Source organism: Canis lupus, chromosome 25 (assembly GCF_003254725.2).
Source record: "Canis lupus dingo isolate Sandy chromosome 25, ASM325472v2, whole genome shotgun sequence".
In the NCBI taxonomy this organism is placed as follows: Eukaryota; Metazoa; Chordata; class Mammalia; order Carnivora; family Canidae; genus Canis; species Canis lupus.
This window is the reverse complement of record NC_064267.1, coordinates 12,794,150-12,809,200: the sequence shown is the minus strand read 5'-3', so window position 1 is coordinate 12,809,200 and position 15,051 is coordinate 12,794,150. Positions and strand designations below refer to the sequence as shown.

The window sequence follows — 15,051 nt, the reverse complement described above, 5'->3', positions numbered from 1 at the left end:
TTATTATATGTTGGAAACCCACCAGTGGCTTTGGTGTTTACATGGCCCACGATATGTTTCAAAAAATTTCCTTAAAAATTAATTCTATTTATTTTTTTGATTTTTGAAATAACCCTTTAAAGCAGTTTCATTTTGTGGGTTACTTTGTATGATTTTCCACTGCTCTGACTTAAGTTTATTGTTCCATTAATCTAGATTAGTGTTTTTAACACTGATGCTAAATTTGGACTAACTGCCAGTGACTTACATTTTTATTTTAATAATCATTTAATTCTTTCTCTCCCTCTTTAGCTTAGAATGTTGAATTTCCTTTGCCAGTTGATCTAAAAATAATGAGCAGGTGGTAATTGATGTGCATACGACGGAACTTTGTTCTTCTTTTTGGTAACCTTTTCTAAGAGTGATGAGCAAAAGAGACACACCAGTTTACTAATCTTATGTATTCTAATTTCAGGAGAAGAATTCTGTTGGAGTTACTTTAAGAATTTGTAAGCATTTAAGTAAAAATATTCTTTGCAGGTGCAAATTATGTGGTCACTAAGTCACATTTATTGTAAAAGGGATTCATGGAATGATAGAAACTCACTAGTCAGTTTGTACTTCTGGTTTAGTTTCCTAGTTCTGCTTTTGTAAGGCCTCGGACTTCCACTTGCCAGAAGCCCCAGAGTCTTCCATCAGCATTTAAGAATTTGAATAGAGAATTCTAATGTGACTCAAGGATGTTTCAAAAACAGCAACAACCTGGACCTTGCCTTATATTTGTGTCCTTTTTTCTTAATTTTTATCTCTATAGCCTGGGTGTCTAGCATAGACTCTGCACACAGCAGATACTTCGTATTTAATAGTTACCCTGCCCAGAGAGGCTGTCAGTCATTGGTTGGCTATGACTGGAGGCAAGTTCTAGGCAGTTTTTCTGTACCAGCTGCTGTCTGCTCAGTCCTAGGGAATTACTGGAGCTGTAACTGAGTTTTTGCCTCAGGTGTGAATCTCTACATCCATTTATTTCCATAGGAAAAAAGCAATGATGATTCAGGTTTGCTCACAGGCCTAGGAATGAGGAAGGGTACTTGAATATGATAGATAGCACCTAGGGTGTTTTTTGTTTTTTTGTTTTCCAACTACTTTGATTATGACTATTTACTCATGTAAAACATATACTTTATTTGATAATATTCCAAATATACTCTTATTTCAGTAGCTACAGATGGAAAAATGATGTTTTAAAATCTCTCAGTTGAATGATCGCTATTCATCCTAGCATCTGAGATTCACTTGTTCTGTGTTGGGTATAAAATTGATGATTACTGAGATTTTTTAGTATTCTGCCTTTGTATTTCTGTTGTTTAGATATATCTTCATTTCTCTGGTTTTTCAGAAGGCAATTTCTATTTCCCATGGCCTCTTAATGTCAGCGTGCACCAGATAATAGATTAAAATTCATTATTTATTTTTTTTTAAATTCATTATTGTACTTGAATTCTATCCCTTAATTTAGAAACTTCACTTTTTTCTTATTATAAAATAAGATGAACTTCTTATATTTGGAAATTACAGAGAAAAATTAAAATATTGTCCATAATCCTATTATCCAGAGAAACCACTGTTAGCATTTTAGTGTATTTCTTCTTTGGTCTTTTTTCTGTACAAGTATATATTTTTCTTCTACTAAGTTGGAATCATGCTCTATGTTTCCTATCTTTTGGCCTTTGTTATTTCATATTTCTGTTTTAAGTATTTCTTAGAAACATGGTTTTTAATGGATGTATGGGAGACAACTGAGTTAAATATCAGATTTCATGGCGTGCATGTGATCTGTTCATGTAAGTAATCTGATTTAACCCAGCCCATATAAATAAAACCTAACCATGAAATTTTCCTCTCTCTGTAGATCAGGAATGGTTTGGTTGTAAACATGAATTTAGGATGAGAATTAACATGCTTGCCTACTGCTCTCTCTCACCATTATCAGGTGGTGTGATACCTCCAGTCCAGGTGTCCCTGAATTTGTCCTGTCCTGCACCCCAGGCTTTCTGATTGCCCACCTGTCTCCCCACAAGACTCTGGGGGAGTCTTGGTTCTCCCACTGTGTCTCCATTGCCTACACTTTTTTCTTTTCCATGTGGTCTTCACTCTTAGCAATTCTCCATTCTGTGCCAGATAATCAGTGCCGATCAAGACACTTCAGGATCATCCCACTCGTCTCCACGTTCGTACAGCATCTTCTGTGGCTGACTGCTACCTTCCCTCAGTAGTCTCTGTCCCCCAGCAGCCTCTGACTCCCCACCTCTCCTTCAGCCCTCTGGTGACTCCCCTCAACCATGCAGCCCCTCTCGAGCCCACCCTGCACCAAAGCCCTGCCCTCTCGAACTCTCCTATTGAGTACTCACCACCTGTTCCTTATTCCGTCCTCCATCTGGTCTTCCTTCTTTGACTGGCTCCTCTGGGGCTCCATCACAAAGCGATTTTATGAAGGTAGCACTCTGAGTCATGCCATAGCCTTTACAGTTTCCAGCTCCTCATCTCATCAGAAGCATTCTATATTTTGCTAGATAATTTCATTTCCTTGAGGAAGTGTACATACCATCTGTTGACATGGGTATACACACAGAGTCAAGTACACGTTACCAGTGACTCCAGAGTTTTAGGTATTTATGTTTTTCAAATATGCTCAATCTAAAGCCGGGTTAGGTTCTTCCCCCATTAAAAATATTTTTAACTCCCTTGCATAGTTTGTATACTTGAGAGTACCTACTCATATGCACACTGTAATCTAGAATTTATACTGCAATTAAGGAGGGAAAAAACAGGTTACCAGTTATTATTAACCTGCAATCAAGGAAGGAAAAAAAAAAAGCAGCCTCTTACTGTGCAGGACGCTTTTCTCTGCCATGTGATGCTCCAGGTAGAGAAGCTACCGTCTGAGTTTCAAAGATGGAAACTCAGTCGGTGTCTTCCCCGTCCCCCACCTCCCCAATGTGTGTTTGCCTCTTTCCTCCAGAGAGAGAGACACAAGCTGACCCCTCACAGAAGCCAGCAAATACATGTGAGAAGAGTAAGGACCAGAAGAGAGGAGTGGGAGAGGAGGAAAATGGGCATTGAGTTCATGAGTGACGCCAAGGAGCTGGTGCAGGCAGGGGGCACCACTGAGGACACGGTGCCCAGAGGGTTCGTCATGTTGCTCTCTTGGCCTCAGCCTCAGCTTTCCTGCCCTGCTTTGGCTGTCCTGACAGGATGCACAACCCCTCTTCTGATCTGATCCCACGAGTCTGGGGAGCTGGGCCTGGGCCAGGGCCCTGCCGCCGCCACCCTCACCAGGCCTGGCTGCCACACCGGCCCCTGCGTCTTTCCAGCTTCTCTGCTCATCTAACACCACCTCTCCATCCCTTCCAGACCTTCACACTCCACCATGCAAAGAAAAGAAGCCCTTTCCACCTTGCACCGCCTTCTTTCTCTTTTGGCTAAACACAGCCCTTCTGTTTAAGAAAACTATAACCCACTATATTGCCTTCTTGATTTCTTCTCTTCTTGCTCGTCATATTTGTCCATGTCACCTGCCATTCTATACTTTCTAATTATATGCTGTCAGTTCCGTTGCCACTGAAATCCTCTGTCTTAGGTGCTGTGTTTTAATTAAACAGAATTTGCCTTGTAGCCTTCTCTCTTAGAAAAAAAGCACGCTGAAATATTGCAGAAATGGGGCTCTGCTGTGTCCTGCTTGCCGATCTGTCTGACTTACCACAAAGCGGTGACTCTGAAGCCATGTAACACTGGGGCTTGCAGCTAAAGTAGTAATTATATTGTTGCTTGGAAGCTTTGATGGGGGCTGGACCTAGTCCATAGTAAAGGAAATCAGTGTGTCATTTCTGTATGTTGGCAGAGTTATTTGAATAGATGCTTATGCCTGCTGGGAGAATCTTTTTAACTGAATTTGAATTTTCTCCCACTCCTCTTTCCTGACCATCAGGTCGCATGCATCGGATGTCACAGATTATTCTTACCCGGCAACTCCCAACCACTCTCTGCACCCGCAGCCCGTGACCCCTTCTTACACAGCCGGGGACGCGCCACCGCATGGGCCGGCAACCCAGGCCCCAGAGCATGAGTACCGACCCCCCTCGGCCTCGGCGAGGCACATGGCCCTAAACAGACCCCAGCAGCCACCGCCGCCACCCCCACCACAGGCCGCAGAGGGGTCCCAGGCCTCCGCACCCATGGCGCCAGCAGACTACGGGTAACTCAGACTGCCTGTGCTTTACTGCTGCTTGCTCTCGTGTTGGAGTTTGCTATATGTGATCTAAAAATTTTAACTGACTAATCATACCTTAAGGGCCAGATGTGGCCAAGGATGACTGGATGTAGATACTACCAGTTATGACCAATTCTGTGTTAAAATATTCAGTGTCATGCTGCTCCCCTTTTTATTACAGTTGGATCTTAGGTTTGGATCTGTATTCATGTATACACACTCCCTTCCTACATACTTTAGGGTGTGTTCGAGTGCGTTGCTAAGCCAAAGTGTTGAGAAAAGATGAAATGCTGATTATGAAAACCTGTCCCAAACCCTCAAGATTCTGTGTGTCCTGGATGAACCACAGAGAATTCCTATCACAAGTGAGAAAACTGTCCAGTGCAGCTCCCCATGTACCCCTACTTAGAACTTGGCCCTGTAGTCAGTCCCCTTTCTTGATCTCTTGGTGCTCAGATAGCCTTCTCCAACCAGGTCCTTTAGTTTTCTGTCACTTGAGTAAAATTCAAACACCTCCTAAAGAAAGATCCTTATGATCAAGTATTTATTAATTTAAGCACTCACTTTTATTTTGATAGGCTGTCTTTTGCCCTCTTTTCTGGCTTAACCATAATCTTTAAAGCGTTAGCCCCTCAGAGACAGTACCCAGGAAAGTTGAATGTGTGTTTCCATTAATATGTATCATCTTCAGTCCAGAGCAGCGTGTTTCACCTAAATGTATGTCCCTCTACCCTCAGAGGGTTCTCGTCCGTCAATTCTCATTAACAGTCCCCAGAGTGTGTTCTGAGGCTTTAACCCAAGGGTCAGGCAAACAGAGGGTCTGTGGTCCAGTTGGCTTGGAAAACCGTTAGCTAAGTAGGATTCAGTGGACTTCTTAGGTGTAGGACATTTCAGAGATTTTAATATTCTAATGGGCACTGTGGGCTTAAAGAATTTCTGTGGGGATGAGATATAAAATACAGAATTTTCCAAATCTGGTCACCGAACCCTTGTAAAACAAGTTTGTAAGCCATCCACCTTCAAGATGCCCAATATGAAGGACAGATTTGAATTGCTATTTATAACCTTTATTTTATTTCTTTTTTAAAAGATTTTATTTATTTATTCATGAGAGACAGAGAGAGAGAGAGAGGCAAAGACCCAGGCCGAGGGAGAAGCAGGCTCCATGCAGGGAGCCCGATGTGGGACTTGATCCCAGATCCCAAGATCACACCTTGGGCCAAAGGCAGACGCTCAACCGCTGAGCCACCCAGACGTCCCTATTCATAACTTTTATAGTCAACTGTTTTATTCTAGCCTTCCACAGAAAGTTACTTTTTTTAAAAAGACTGGTTTATTTATTTATTTGAGAAGGAGAGAGTGAACGGGGATGGGGGAGGGGATGGACAGAGGGAGGAGAGAGAGAATCCCAAGCAGATTCCAAGCTGAGCATGGAGCCACATGTGGGGGCTCAATCTCAGGACCCTGAGATTACCACATGAGCTGAAATCAAGAGTGGGATGCTTAACTGACTGAGCCACCACATGCCCCAAAAGTTACTTTTTGAGTGATTTTCTTTCTGGTTCATTTGAGTAGATGAACTTGAATTTCATCATAATGGATAATGTAGACCTGTAAAAATGACTGACATGAAGTCTGGCTATTTGCATCCTGCAGTGTTTTAAGTTCAGAGGACAGTATATATATTGTGTTTGGGGGAGGCCCCTGAATAAGACATGTTAGACCCTCAGAAGATGTGACTCTCTTGCTGTTTTAGTGACTCTGTGTGTTTCATCTCTTTATTAGGATGCTGCCAGCACAGATAATTGAATATTACAACCCCTCAGGACCTCCTCCTCCTCCACCACCCCCCATGATTCCTTCAGCACAAACTGCTTTCGTCAGCCCCCTACAGATCCCCATGCAGCCCCCCTTCCCTGCCTCGGCGGGCTCGTCCTACACGGCTCCTCCTCACCCTCCCACCACTGGGCTCGTGGTCACAGCCCCGCCACCACCAGGCCCACCGCCTCCTCCACCAGGCCCTCCTGGTGCAGGCTCTTCTCGCTCCTCCTCTCCAATGCATGCCCCCCCTGCAGCCGAGGCAAAGCGCCAGGAGACGGCACAGCCACCCATAAGTGATGCCCGAAGCGATCTTCTCGCTGCCATTCGAATGGGTAAGTGAGCGTCTCAAACAGTCTTCCTTTTACAAATCTAGAGACTTCTTTAGGGCTCTAACCAGCTTCCAGCCTATATTAGTCAAATGACTATTCTCTCCACTGAACTATATTTTAGGATAGGGTTAAAGAACACTTGTTTAATTTTGTTTTTTAACAGTAGACCTGTTTTTGCCAGTGCAAGATAAACGTACAATAGTAAAGAATTGAGAATTCAGGAAAGCTTTACTTGACTAGAAATAGATAACAAAAATGATCATTGATTAATCGGATCTTTTCGCTGCATTCTAGTCTGAAGATAACTGTATAAATGAAAGAAAGTGAGCTCGTATCAATGATTGAGGTATTTTTAAAAAGCTATGTCCTAGACTTTCCATATTTTTAGCTTGATGTGCTAAGCTAGTAAGTTCCTCAACATTTATTTAGCAGCAAAATTCTTTTGTTGGGTAAAGTCCTACACCGAACCCCAGAACATGAGACATACAGAAATAGAGCATCTCTGGTCAAATCAGGATGGATGAACCCAGATACTCACCCGTTTTGGCATCCCCTCAGCACCACACACTAACCGTCTGTTCCACACCATTTGTTCTCAGCCCCAGGGCATTGCTTAGGCTGGCTGAGGGTCACTGACAGGGTGTGCAGATGTCCTAGGAGCTCCTCATTCAGTGGGGAGCTGTGCCATCTCTTGGTCACAGGCTTGTTGTTTCCTTTTGGAAGGGACTGAGAAGGGAGCTTGGCTTGCAGCATCACTGACGTCCTTCACAGGACAGCTGGGACTTTACTGCCTCTACTTTTTTGCTTGAGTGCTCACAAATCAGACCTGATTGTGGCACACAAGCCCAGCCTTCTCATATGTCTTCAACGTCATCAACACACTTTGATTTTGTCAAGAAAAGTCCCAAAGCTATATGACCTCACTGATAATAAATTTAGGGTCATAATAGGACACTGTTTTTGTTTTTTGATACCTGTGAGCCCCATCCAATAAGAGTGATAACATAACCAGGATCTAATCATGAGGAAACCTCTAAGCCCACATCAAGGGTCAATCTGTAAAAGAGCTGCCTGTGTTCTTAAAAAATGTCAAGGTCAGAAAAACACAAAGACTGAAGAGCTGCCCAGATTAAGGGACACTGATGAAAGATGACAATCAATCATGTTCCCATGTTGCATCCAAAGCCTGGTGGAAAACTTTCTCCTGTTATTAAGGCTACTAGCAAAATTTAAATAAAATTTGTAGAATAGGTAGTATTGTATCTATGCCAACAGTCTGATTTTGATTACTGTTTTTTATGAATTACACATGAATTATTTTAGGGGCAAAGGGACATTATCTGTTACTTATTCTCAGGTGGTCCAGAAATAAAAGTGTGTGTGTATAAGCAAGAATGATAGAGAAAGGTTGCTAAAACCAAGTGGTCAGATGTTATCAGTTGGGGTATCTGGGTGTAGGTTTTATGAGGATGTTTCTCTACTAGTCTTTCTTTTTTAGGGGGAAGGGGCAAAGGGAGAGAGAGAATCTTAAGCAGGCTCCATGCACCCAGCCTGACTTGAGGCTCTATCCCACAACCCTGAGATCATAACCTGAGCTAAAATCAGGAGTCAGACACTTAACCACCCAGGTGCCTCATTTTTCTACTAGTCCTATATGGACTCTGTAAATATGAAATTGTTTCAAAAGAAAAAGTTAAAGAATTAACACATTGAATCATCTTTATAACCCACTGTTACTTAATAAGGAAGTAGACTATTGTATTTTGTGTTTGTTTTTAGCAGTAATTGGTGAAACAAAGATGTCCGTCACCTCTCTGCACTAGCCAAAAGCTATTAATGTAAAATGCTGCTTTTTAAGTCTTTGGATTACAGCTATGCCCAAGAAATGTTCATGATAGAAGTGTTCCATGTTTATACAGTCCAACATGGTAGCCACTAGGCACAATAAATTTACTCTTAGCCACATGTAGTGGTTACCATAATGTAAGGTGCAGCTCCAGAATTTTCTTTCATGATGTTCATTTGCGCCGAAAAATCTAAGTTTTTTGTTTTTTAACAATTATTATAAATAGTGTTATGACTTTGAGTGCCTTTTTTTTTTGTCCTGAAACTTCTATTTCCCAAGCTTTTCTCACTTCAGGTTTCCAAAACATTTTACCTTTGGTGTCAGCCAGGGGGGGAGAAATGCTAAATAGACTTACTCATTTTCCTTAATTTGGGATTTAATTTAATTTTACTCTTGTATCCCCAGGGATTCAGCTGAAAAAGGTACAAGAACAGCGTGAGCAAGAGGCCAAGCGTGAGCCAGTTGGGAATGATGTGGCCACAATTCTATCCAGACGCATCGCCGTCGAGTACAGCGATTCTGACGATGACTCAGAGTTTGACGAGAACGACTGGTCCGACTGAGGCGGCATGCTGACGAGGCCGGGTGCCACCGGGAGACCATGTGTCAGAAACGTGTTGAAAATTTTCAGTGGTCTCAGCACCCACATAGTGGTATTATAATCCTGTAGCTTAGCAACTTTTGTATTAATAATGTGATATTGCTTTTGCACATCCAAAAATTCTGGGTTTTTTCAGTATTTACTGTGTAATACTTAAGTGCCACTAAACATAGCAAAATCGTGCTGCACCTGAGGAGATATGCTGTAACTATTGCATTGTCCTGACACAGCATCTTGCTTCCTTTTTCTCGGCCCTGAAAGTACTTCGTGCCATTTGGGTTTCCCCTTCTTGATCGCTACTGTTCCCCAGACTTGCTGTGTGTGTGTGCAGCTGCCTGGTGTTAGCTCTTCTGCAAGATTAATGACCGTGTGTCAGAGTGATGTCTTCCGATCAGTCAGTGATAGCGTTTCACCCATTTTGTTTGTTTGTTCCAAATGTGTTGCACAAGAAGTTGGTTCTGGAGGGAAAGATGGAACACATACAGAGAGTCAAACGTTTCTGCTTTCCACCCTGGCTTGGCGGCCCCTGTGTGAGTTGGAGGCGATCTCGCTTCCTCTGCACTCTTGTAAAATGTGGAATCGGAGGGGCCCGTTACAGGCGGGTTCCCTGTGGCGTGCACTTGGTCCATGCTGGTTGATGATTCCTCCGAGACAGTCCAGTAGCTCCGCAGTGATGACAGTGAAGAACAGGAAGAGATGTTCCCTTTCCTCCAGGGGCCATCAGGGCCCACACTGCAAATACCTGGCTACCCTTGGAGTTTTGGGTGCCAGCCGGCCAGGCCAATGCAGACATGGCAGGCCCAGGGTGGGGGGGAGGGCGGGGGGAGTGTGTCGGGGGTTGCATCACCACCACCTATCCTGGAGCTGCCATGGCCTCACTTAGGCCCGTGGAGTGCCTGGCTCCTCTCTGGGGGTGGTGGGGTGAGGGTGTACCACCTCCCGGTGCAGAGGAGCCACCCCCCTGCCCTGCCCCCACCTTACCCGGAGCCGCTAAGGCCTCTGTTAGGGCCCCTGTTAGGCCCTTGGAGTGGTCCTGGCTCCTTGGCCTGCTCCTGAGAGCGCCTCCCACGGCACCTTGATCCACGTGATCTGAATTTTAAAAGCATAGATTTTAGGTGAAAGTAGATGCTGACAGCTATTCGCTTCTCCTGGTGCTGTGGCCAGATTAGGGATCCATCACCCAAGTAGGGCCTTGGCCCTACTCCTAGAAGCACACGGTTCTCTTTTCTCATGTTGTCGTTGGCACATTAAATTTTAAGAAGTACCTCAGATTAGATTAGACATGTAGCTGTACCAGATCACTTTCCTTTCACCTTAGCTCTTGCTGCTGTTCCACCTCCAAGGAACTGGAGAGCCCCACAGGGTTGATCTTCCTGGTGACAGCAGACCACTGGAAAACTCACGGATGGCAGCTTTTCTCTTATGATTTTGGATGAAGGGTAACTGCTTGTTTAGAACAAATAAATGCCCCCAGGCTTCGATTATAGATAGGACTTCACAGGTATACTAAGACACTTTACTTACTAGGGATTCTTACCATGTGCAGCATTTCAGACAGATGGCAGTTATTGGTGACTCTGTCACGATGAAGGAGTCTTTAGCTCAAGATAGAGTTGTCTGGTTCATGGTAGTTGCCGAAACAGGACCATGACCAATGGATTTTTGTTAATGAGTCCTCCTGAGGACTTCAGCGGCGCCCCTAAACCATGTCCGTGTGTCCCCCAAGTGGACATTTATTGGGCTTGTGGGCAGTCATCATATAAAGCCCATATATAAGGTTTTAATTACCTAGATTTTGAAACTCTGAAAAGCCTAATATCTGCATCCCCTTCCCAAGACCATGCTTCTTATATCAGGTTATCTGAGTCTTTTCAGCTGTTTCGGCACATGCTTCTCGAGTTTCTGTTTCTTAGAGCTAGTCACCATAATTTTGTTGAATATAAGCAGTAATTACTAATGAACTTTTAAATTTCTCTCTGATTTCTCTCCTTTTTTTTTTTTTTTTTTTTTTCAGCATAAAGGCCTACTGTGTTGGCATTATTCTTGGGACTTTCACCATTTATAGTTTGAGTTTGTCTTTATTACAGTATTTTGTTTTTGTTGTTACTTTTGGATTAGGAATTACTCGTTATAATTCTAGAACTTTATTTGGTAATGCTTCTTTGTTTTTTATGTCCCTTCTGTTCTCAGGATGAAGAGAACACATAAAGCTACTATCCATGTCAGGATTTCTTCTATTTATATCGTATTACAATAAAATTACTGGCACTTTATTCATAAATATTCATAAGCCTATTAATTATTAGTTGTCTTCCTGTAGTTTAATCAACAAGTTATTTTCAACTTGATTTTCTGACTAGTGAAAAAGCTTTTGCCCTAATGTGTTGCATAGCCTTTAAAGGAATGGAGAAGGACTAAAACTCAATTTAGATTATTTTTGCAGTATTTTCTCAGCAAATCTGATTTATTCTAAAATTTAAATCCAGACTTTTTCTAATGTGCTATATTACACGAAAAGGAAAAAGTGAATATTTTGGATTTTCTGTTTTCATTTTCAAAAAGTGTTTACCAAAACGAATGGAGAAAAATATTTAAAAACATATTTCATATTAATGAATTTTGCATTTTAAAGTAGTATTTCTATATTATGAGGTTATTTTAAATTGCCCTCCGTTTCCCCACCTCCCCCATGCATATTTTAGATTTCTTACAAGCTTTTTTTCATGTTATAGATTAGGTAGAGAGGATGAGAAGGTTACTCGGTATCACACATTAGCTACACAGACATAACGTGATTGGTTTTCTATTGTCAGCCCCAAACCATGAGATTTGGTACACTTATGTTTCTCTTTAGTGAATGTATATGGTTAGAAAATTAACATTTTCATTTCAGTAAATTTTTAGAATATCAAAATCTTTTCTGAGCATCAAGTGGCTAGGTTGTGAAAGTTTTGTAATAATTTGCAACTGGAATACATGATACGTTTTAATCCATTAAAGACTAGTGGGAATGTATCAGCCAGAGTAGCAAGTAATTTTTGTTTTATAAATCAGAGTATCTGTCACCTTGCAGTATTACCAATGCTGTTGTAAATTGAACTTAAAGTGGTATTAAAAAAAAAAAAAACCTCCTGTTAAACAATTTTTATCTGTTTGTATATCTTACTATAGATTATGTACAAGTAACATCTAAATAAAATTACACTTTTAACCCTAAAAGGTTTTGCTCCTTGATAACAGTGTTATATGTTTAACCTTTTTTTGGAATGGAGAAGTTGAGGGTTGGGTGGAGTTTTTAATTAGCATTTTCATCACTAGATAGCAAAAGATACCACTCGGATTTCCATTTAAATTTCTGCATGTGTTTTGCATATCCAAGAATTCAGACTGGATCCTGGGAGCGACCTGGGAAGCACTGGCATAGTTAGAAAAAGCCATTTTGGGAGCAGGAAGCTACATGCTCAGTCAGGTAAAGCGTCTTGGCCACATCTAGTTTCAATAATAGTGATGAACACCCTGCACCATTTATTACTTATGGGATGCTTTCATTCAGTCCTTATGATACCTTTTTAAAATAGACCTCTCTTTCATATATGAGCAAACTAGCATGAAATTAAGTTGTTGGTCAGGGACCTCGGTTGACATTGAACTCACTTCAATGCAACTGTGCATTTGGGGGGCAATGGGAATTGAGTCAGGGAGGTAAGTGTGGCCACGTTTGGGAAAGTAGGCTGGAGTGAGCTTCCAGAACAGCTGCCTCTGGGTTGCCCGTGCCTGCCATGTCTACCTCCTACAACATGCATCCCCCGGTGTCCTAGCTAGGTCTCCCTGCAGCCTCCCCACTGGACGATATGTTTGGTGTATACCATCTGCATCTTTGTATCCCAAGAGCATATGCCCAATCTGCTAGGCAGTGAGCAGCCCCGTGTTGAATGACTAGGCGAATGGATGGATATCTGAGTTACTTTTTATTTTTTTAACCAAAAAATGAATTGTGTGCAACTTAAAAAAAAAATGAGATACTTTACCAGGTAACCTGTATTTCCCCTTTATTATTACTTGTCATTTCACAAATAGGTCCCACTTTATTTGGGTGTATTTCCTACCAGGCTGAACGTAGTGAGGCAGGCATGGGGCTTCTTATTTACTCATATATGCTATATATCAGGCACAGTGCCTGGCACTTAATAGGTATTGGTAAATATTTATTGAGTGGTCATTGTTTGTAAGGCAAAGGGGGAGGCTTCTTCATCAATAAATAGGTGAAGTCCCTGGGCAGCCCTGGTGGCTCCGGTTTAGTGCCTCCTTTAGCCCAGGACGTGATCCTGGAGACCCGGGATCGAGTCCCACATTGGGCTTCCTGCATGGAGCCTACTCCTCCCTCTGCCTGTTTCTCGGCCTCTTTCTCTCTCTCTGTCTGTGTCTCTCATGAATAAATAAAATCTTTAAAAAAAAAAAAGTGAAGTCCCAAGAAGAGCTTGAATGCATTAATAGGTGTAAAGCACCTAGGATAGTGCCTGACACTTAGCAAACACTCTGAATGTTAGCCGTTAACTATCGTCTGCAACTCACTTGAAGGAGGTGGAGGAACAGCAGGCCAGTCTCTGCCCTCATGGAAGCTTCTTGTCTAAAGAGAAATATGGACCTTGAATATTGTCAAGTAATTTTAGATTATTTGCATGTGCTTTTATGGGGCCGGTGTGAGGAATGCTCAATCTCGTCTGTGGACCAAGGCAAGCTGAGGTCTAAGAACAAACAGGAACGAGAGATTGAGGGAAGGGAAAGGAGTTTCTCAATAGCAGGAATAGCATTTGCCTCCCCTAAGGTGGGAAAGACAGTATGGAGTAATAAGCAGAACAAAGTATTAGTGAAATGGAAGAAGCAGGAGGAAGAGGGATGTCATGAGACCATGTGCAAAAGTGGTAGACCCCTTCCAGTGCCCAGCACTCAGGATAGAGGGAGCTTTTTGAGCCAACAAACACGACCACAGCTGCAGAAAATTTCTTCCTATTTGCAGCCTGTTGGTTATTTATTGATCTTGACGGCCTTGGTCCTTGGACTAAAGGTGTATTTAGAAAGCACCTTATTGCCCAGCTGGTCCAGCTCCCTAGAGATAGAAATGGGGAAACACTTGCACTGCTCTAACCTTGGTCTCTTAGCTCGAGTTTCAAACTGTGGTCCTTCTGTTCACAGTAGACCTCAAGACTTAGGCAAATATCCCTCTCCGCAGTATTTTATTATGAAAAAATTGAAACCTCCAAGAAAGTTGTTTAGCAACACCCATAAGAGCCATATCTATCCATCGATCCACCTTATTTTATGCATTGCAAAGTAAGTTGCAGTATTTTACCTCTGAACACTTCAGTATATATATCATAAATTAGAGTTTAATATTTGTAGCTAATATTGAATACTTTTAAAGTAAAAGAGTCAAATGCAACATCCTAAGTATATGATTTAAGGAGTTGTAACAATGTGTACACTCCTGTAGTGCAAATCCCATCAAGATAGCATCACTGTGACCTCAAAATGCTGCTTCATACCTTTTCAGGGTCTGCTCTCTGTCCCAGTCCCTGAAGCAACCACCACTGTGTTTTTTTTTTTTAACTATAGAATGATTTAGCCTTTTGACGAACTTCACATATATGAATAAAGCAGTCGATGCCATTTTACACTTCTTTCAGCATAATGTTTTTGAAATCCATTCATGTCTTGCATGTATCAATATTTCATTCCTTTTTATCACTGAGCAGTTGTATGCATCCATTGAATATATCTCAGTGGGTTTATCCATTCTCTCGGTAAGACTTAAGACAAGTCCTTTCTGGGCATACCTGTTCATCTATCTTGGATAAATACCCAGGAGTGAAATTGCTGAGCATAGGTAGGTGTATGTTTAGTTTTATAAGAAATTGACAGGGGCGCCTGGGTGGCTCAATTGGTTAAGCACCTGCCTTCGGCTTGGGTTGTGATCCCAGTGGGATCGAGTCACATATCAGGCACCCCAGCAGTGAGTCTGCTTCTCCCTCTTCCTCTATTCCTCCTCCTCCTAGTGCCCTCTTTACTTATCTGTCAAATAAAGTCTTCAAAAAAAAAAAAAAAAAAAAAGAAAGAAATTGATAGATTTCTACAAAGTGGCTGTACTATTTTAAACTCACCAGCAATGTTGCTCCACATGCTGAGGTATGATTTGCTTTGTGTTTTCTTG

General features: G+C 42.1%; 1 protein-coding gene across 13 annotated transcripts in view; it reads left to right on the top strand.

Moving 5' to 3' along the window:
• The window catches only part of WASF3 (WASP family member 3), a 133,238-nt gene extending 121,176 nt beyond the window's left edge, over positions 1-12,062 (top strand). For 12 of the 13 annotated variants that reach the window (XM_049100987.1, XM_025462649.3, XM_049100986.1 and 9 more), the window contains 3 exons: positions 3,965-4,231; positions 6,032-6,399; positions 8,648-12,062. In XM_049100987.1, the coding sequence (XP_048956944.1) occupies positions 3,965-4,231; positions 6,032-6,399; positions 8,648-8,805 (793 nt within the window). In that variant the 3' untranslated portion in view covers positions 8,806-12,062. Of the gene's footprint in view, positions 1-2,998; positions 3,166-3,964; positions 4,232-6,031; positions 6,400-8,647 lie in introns of all 13 variants that reach the window. The other variant, XM_025462653.3, reaches the window with a different exon arrangement.
• Positions 12,063-15,051: the final 2,989 nt, after the last annotated feature.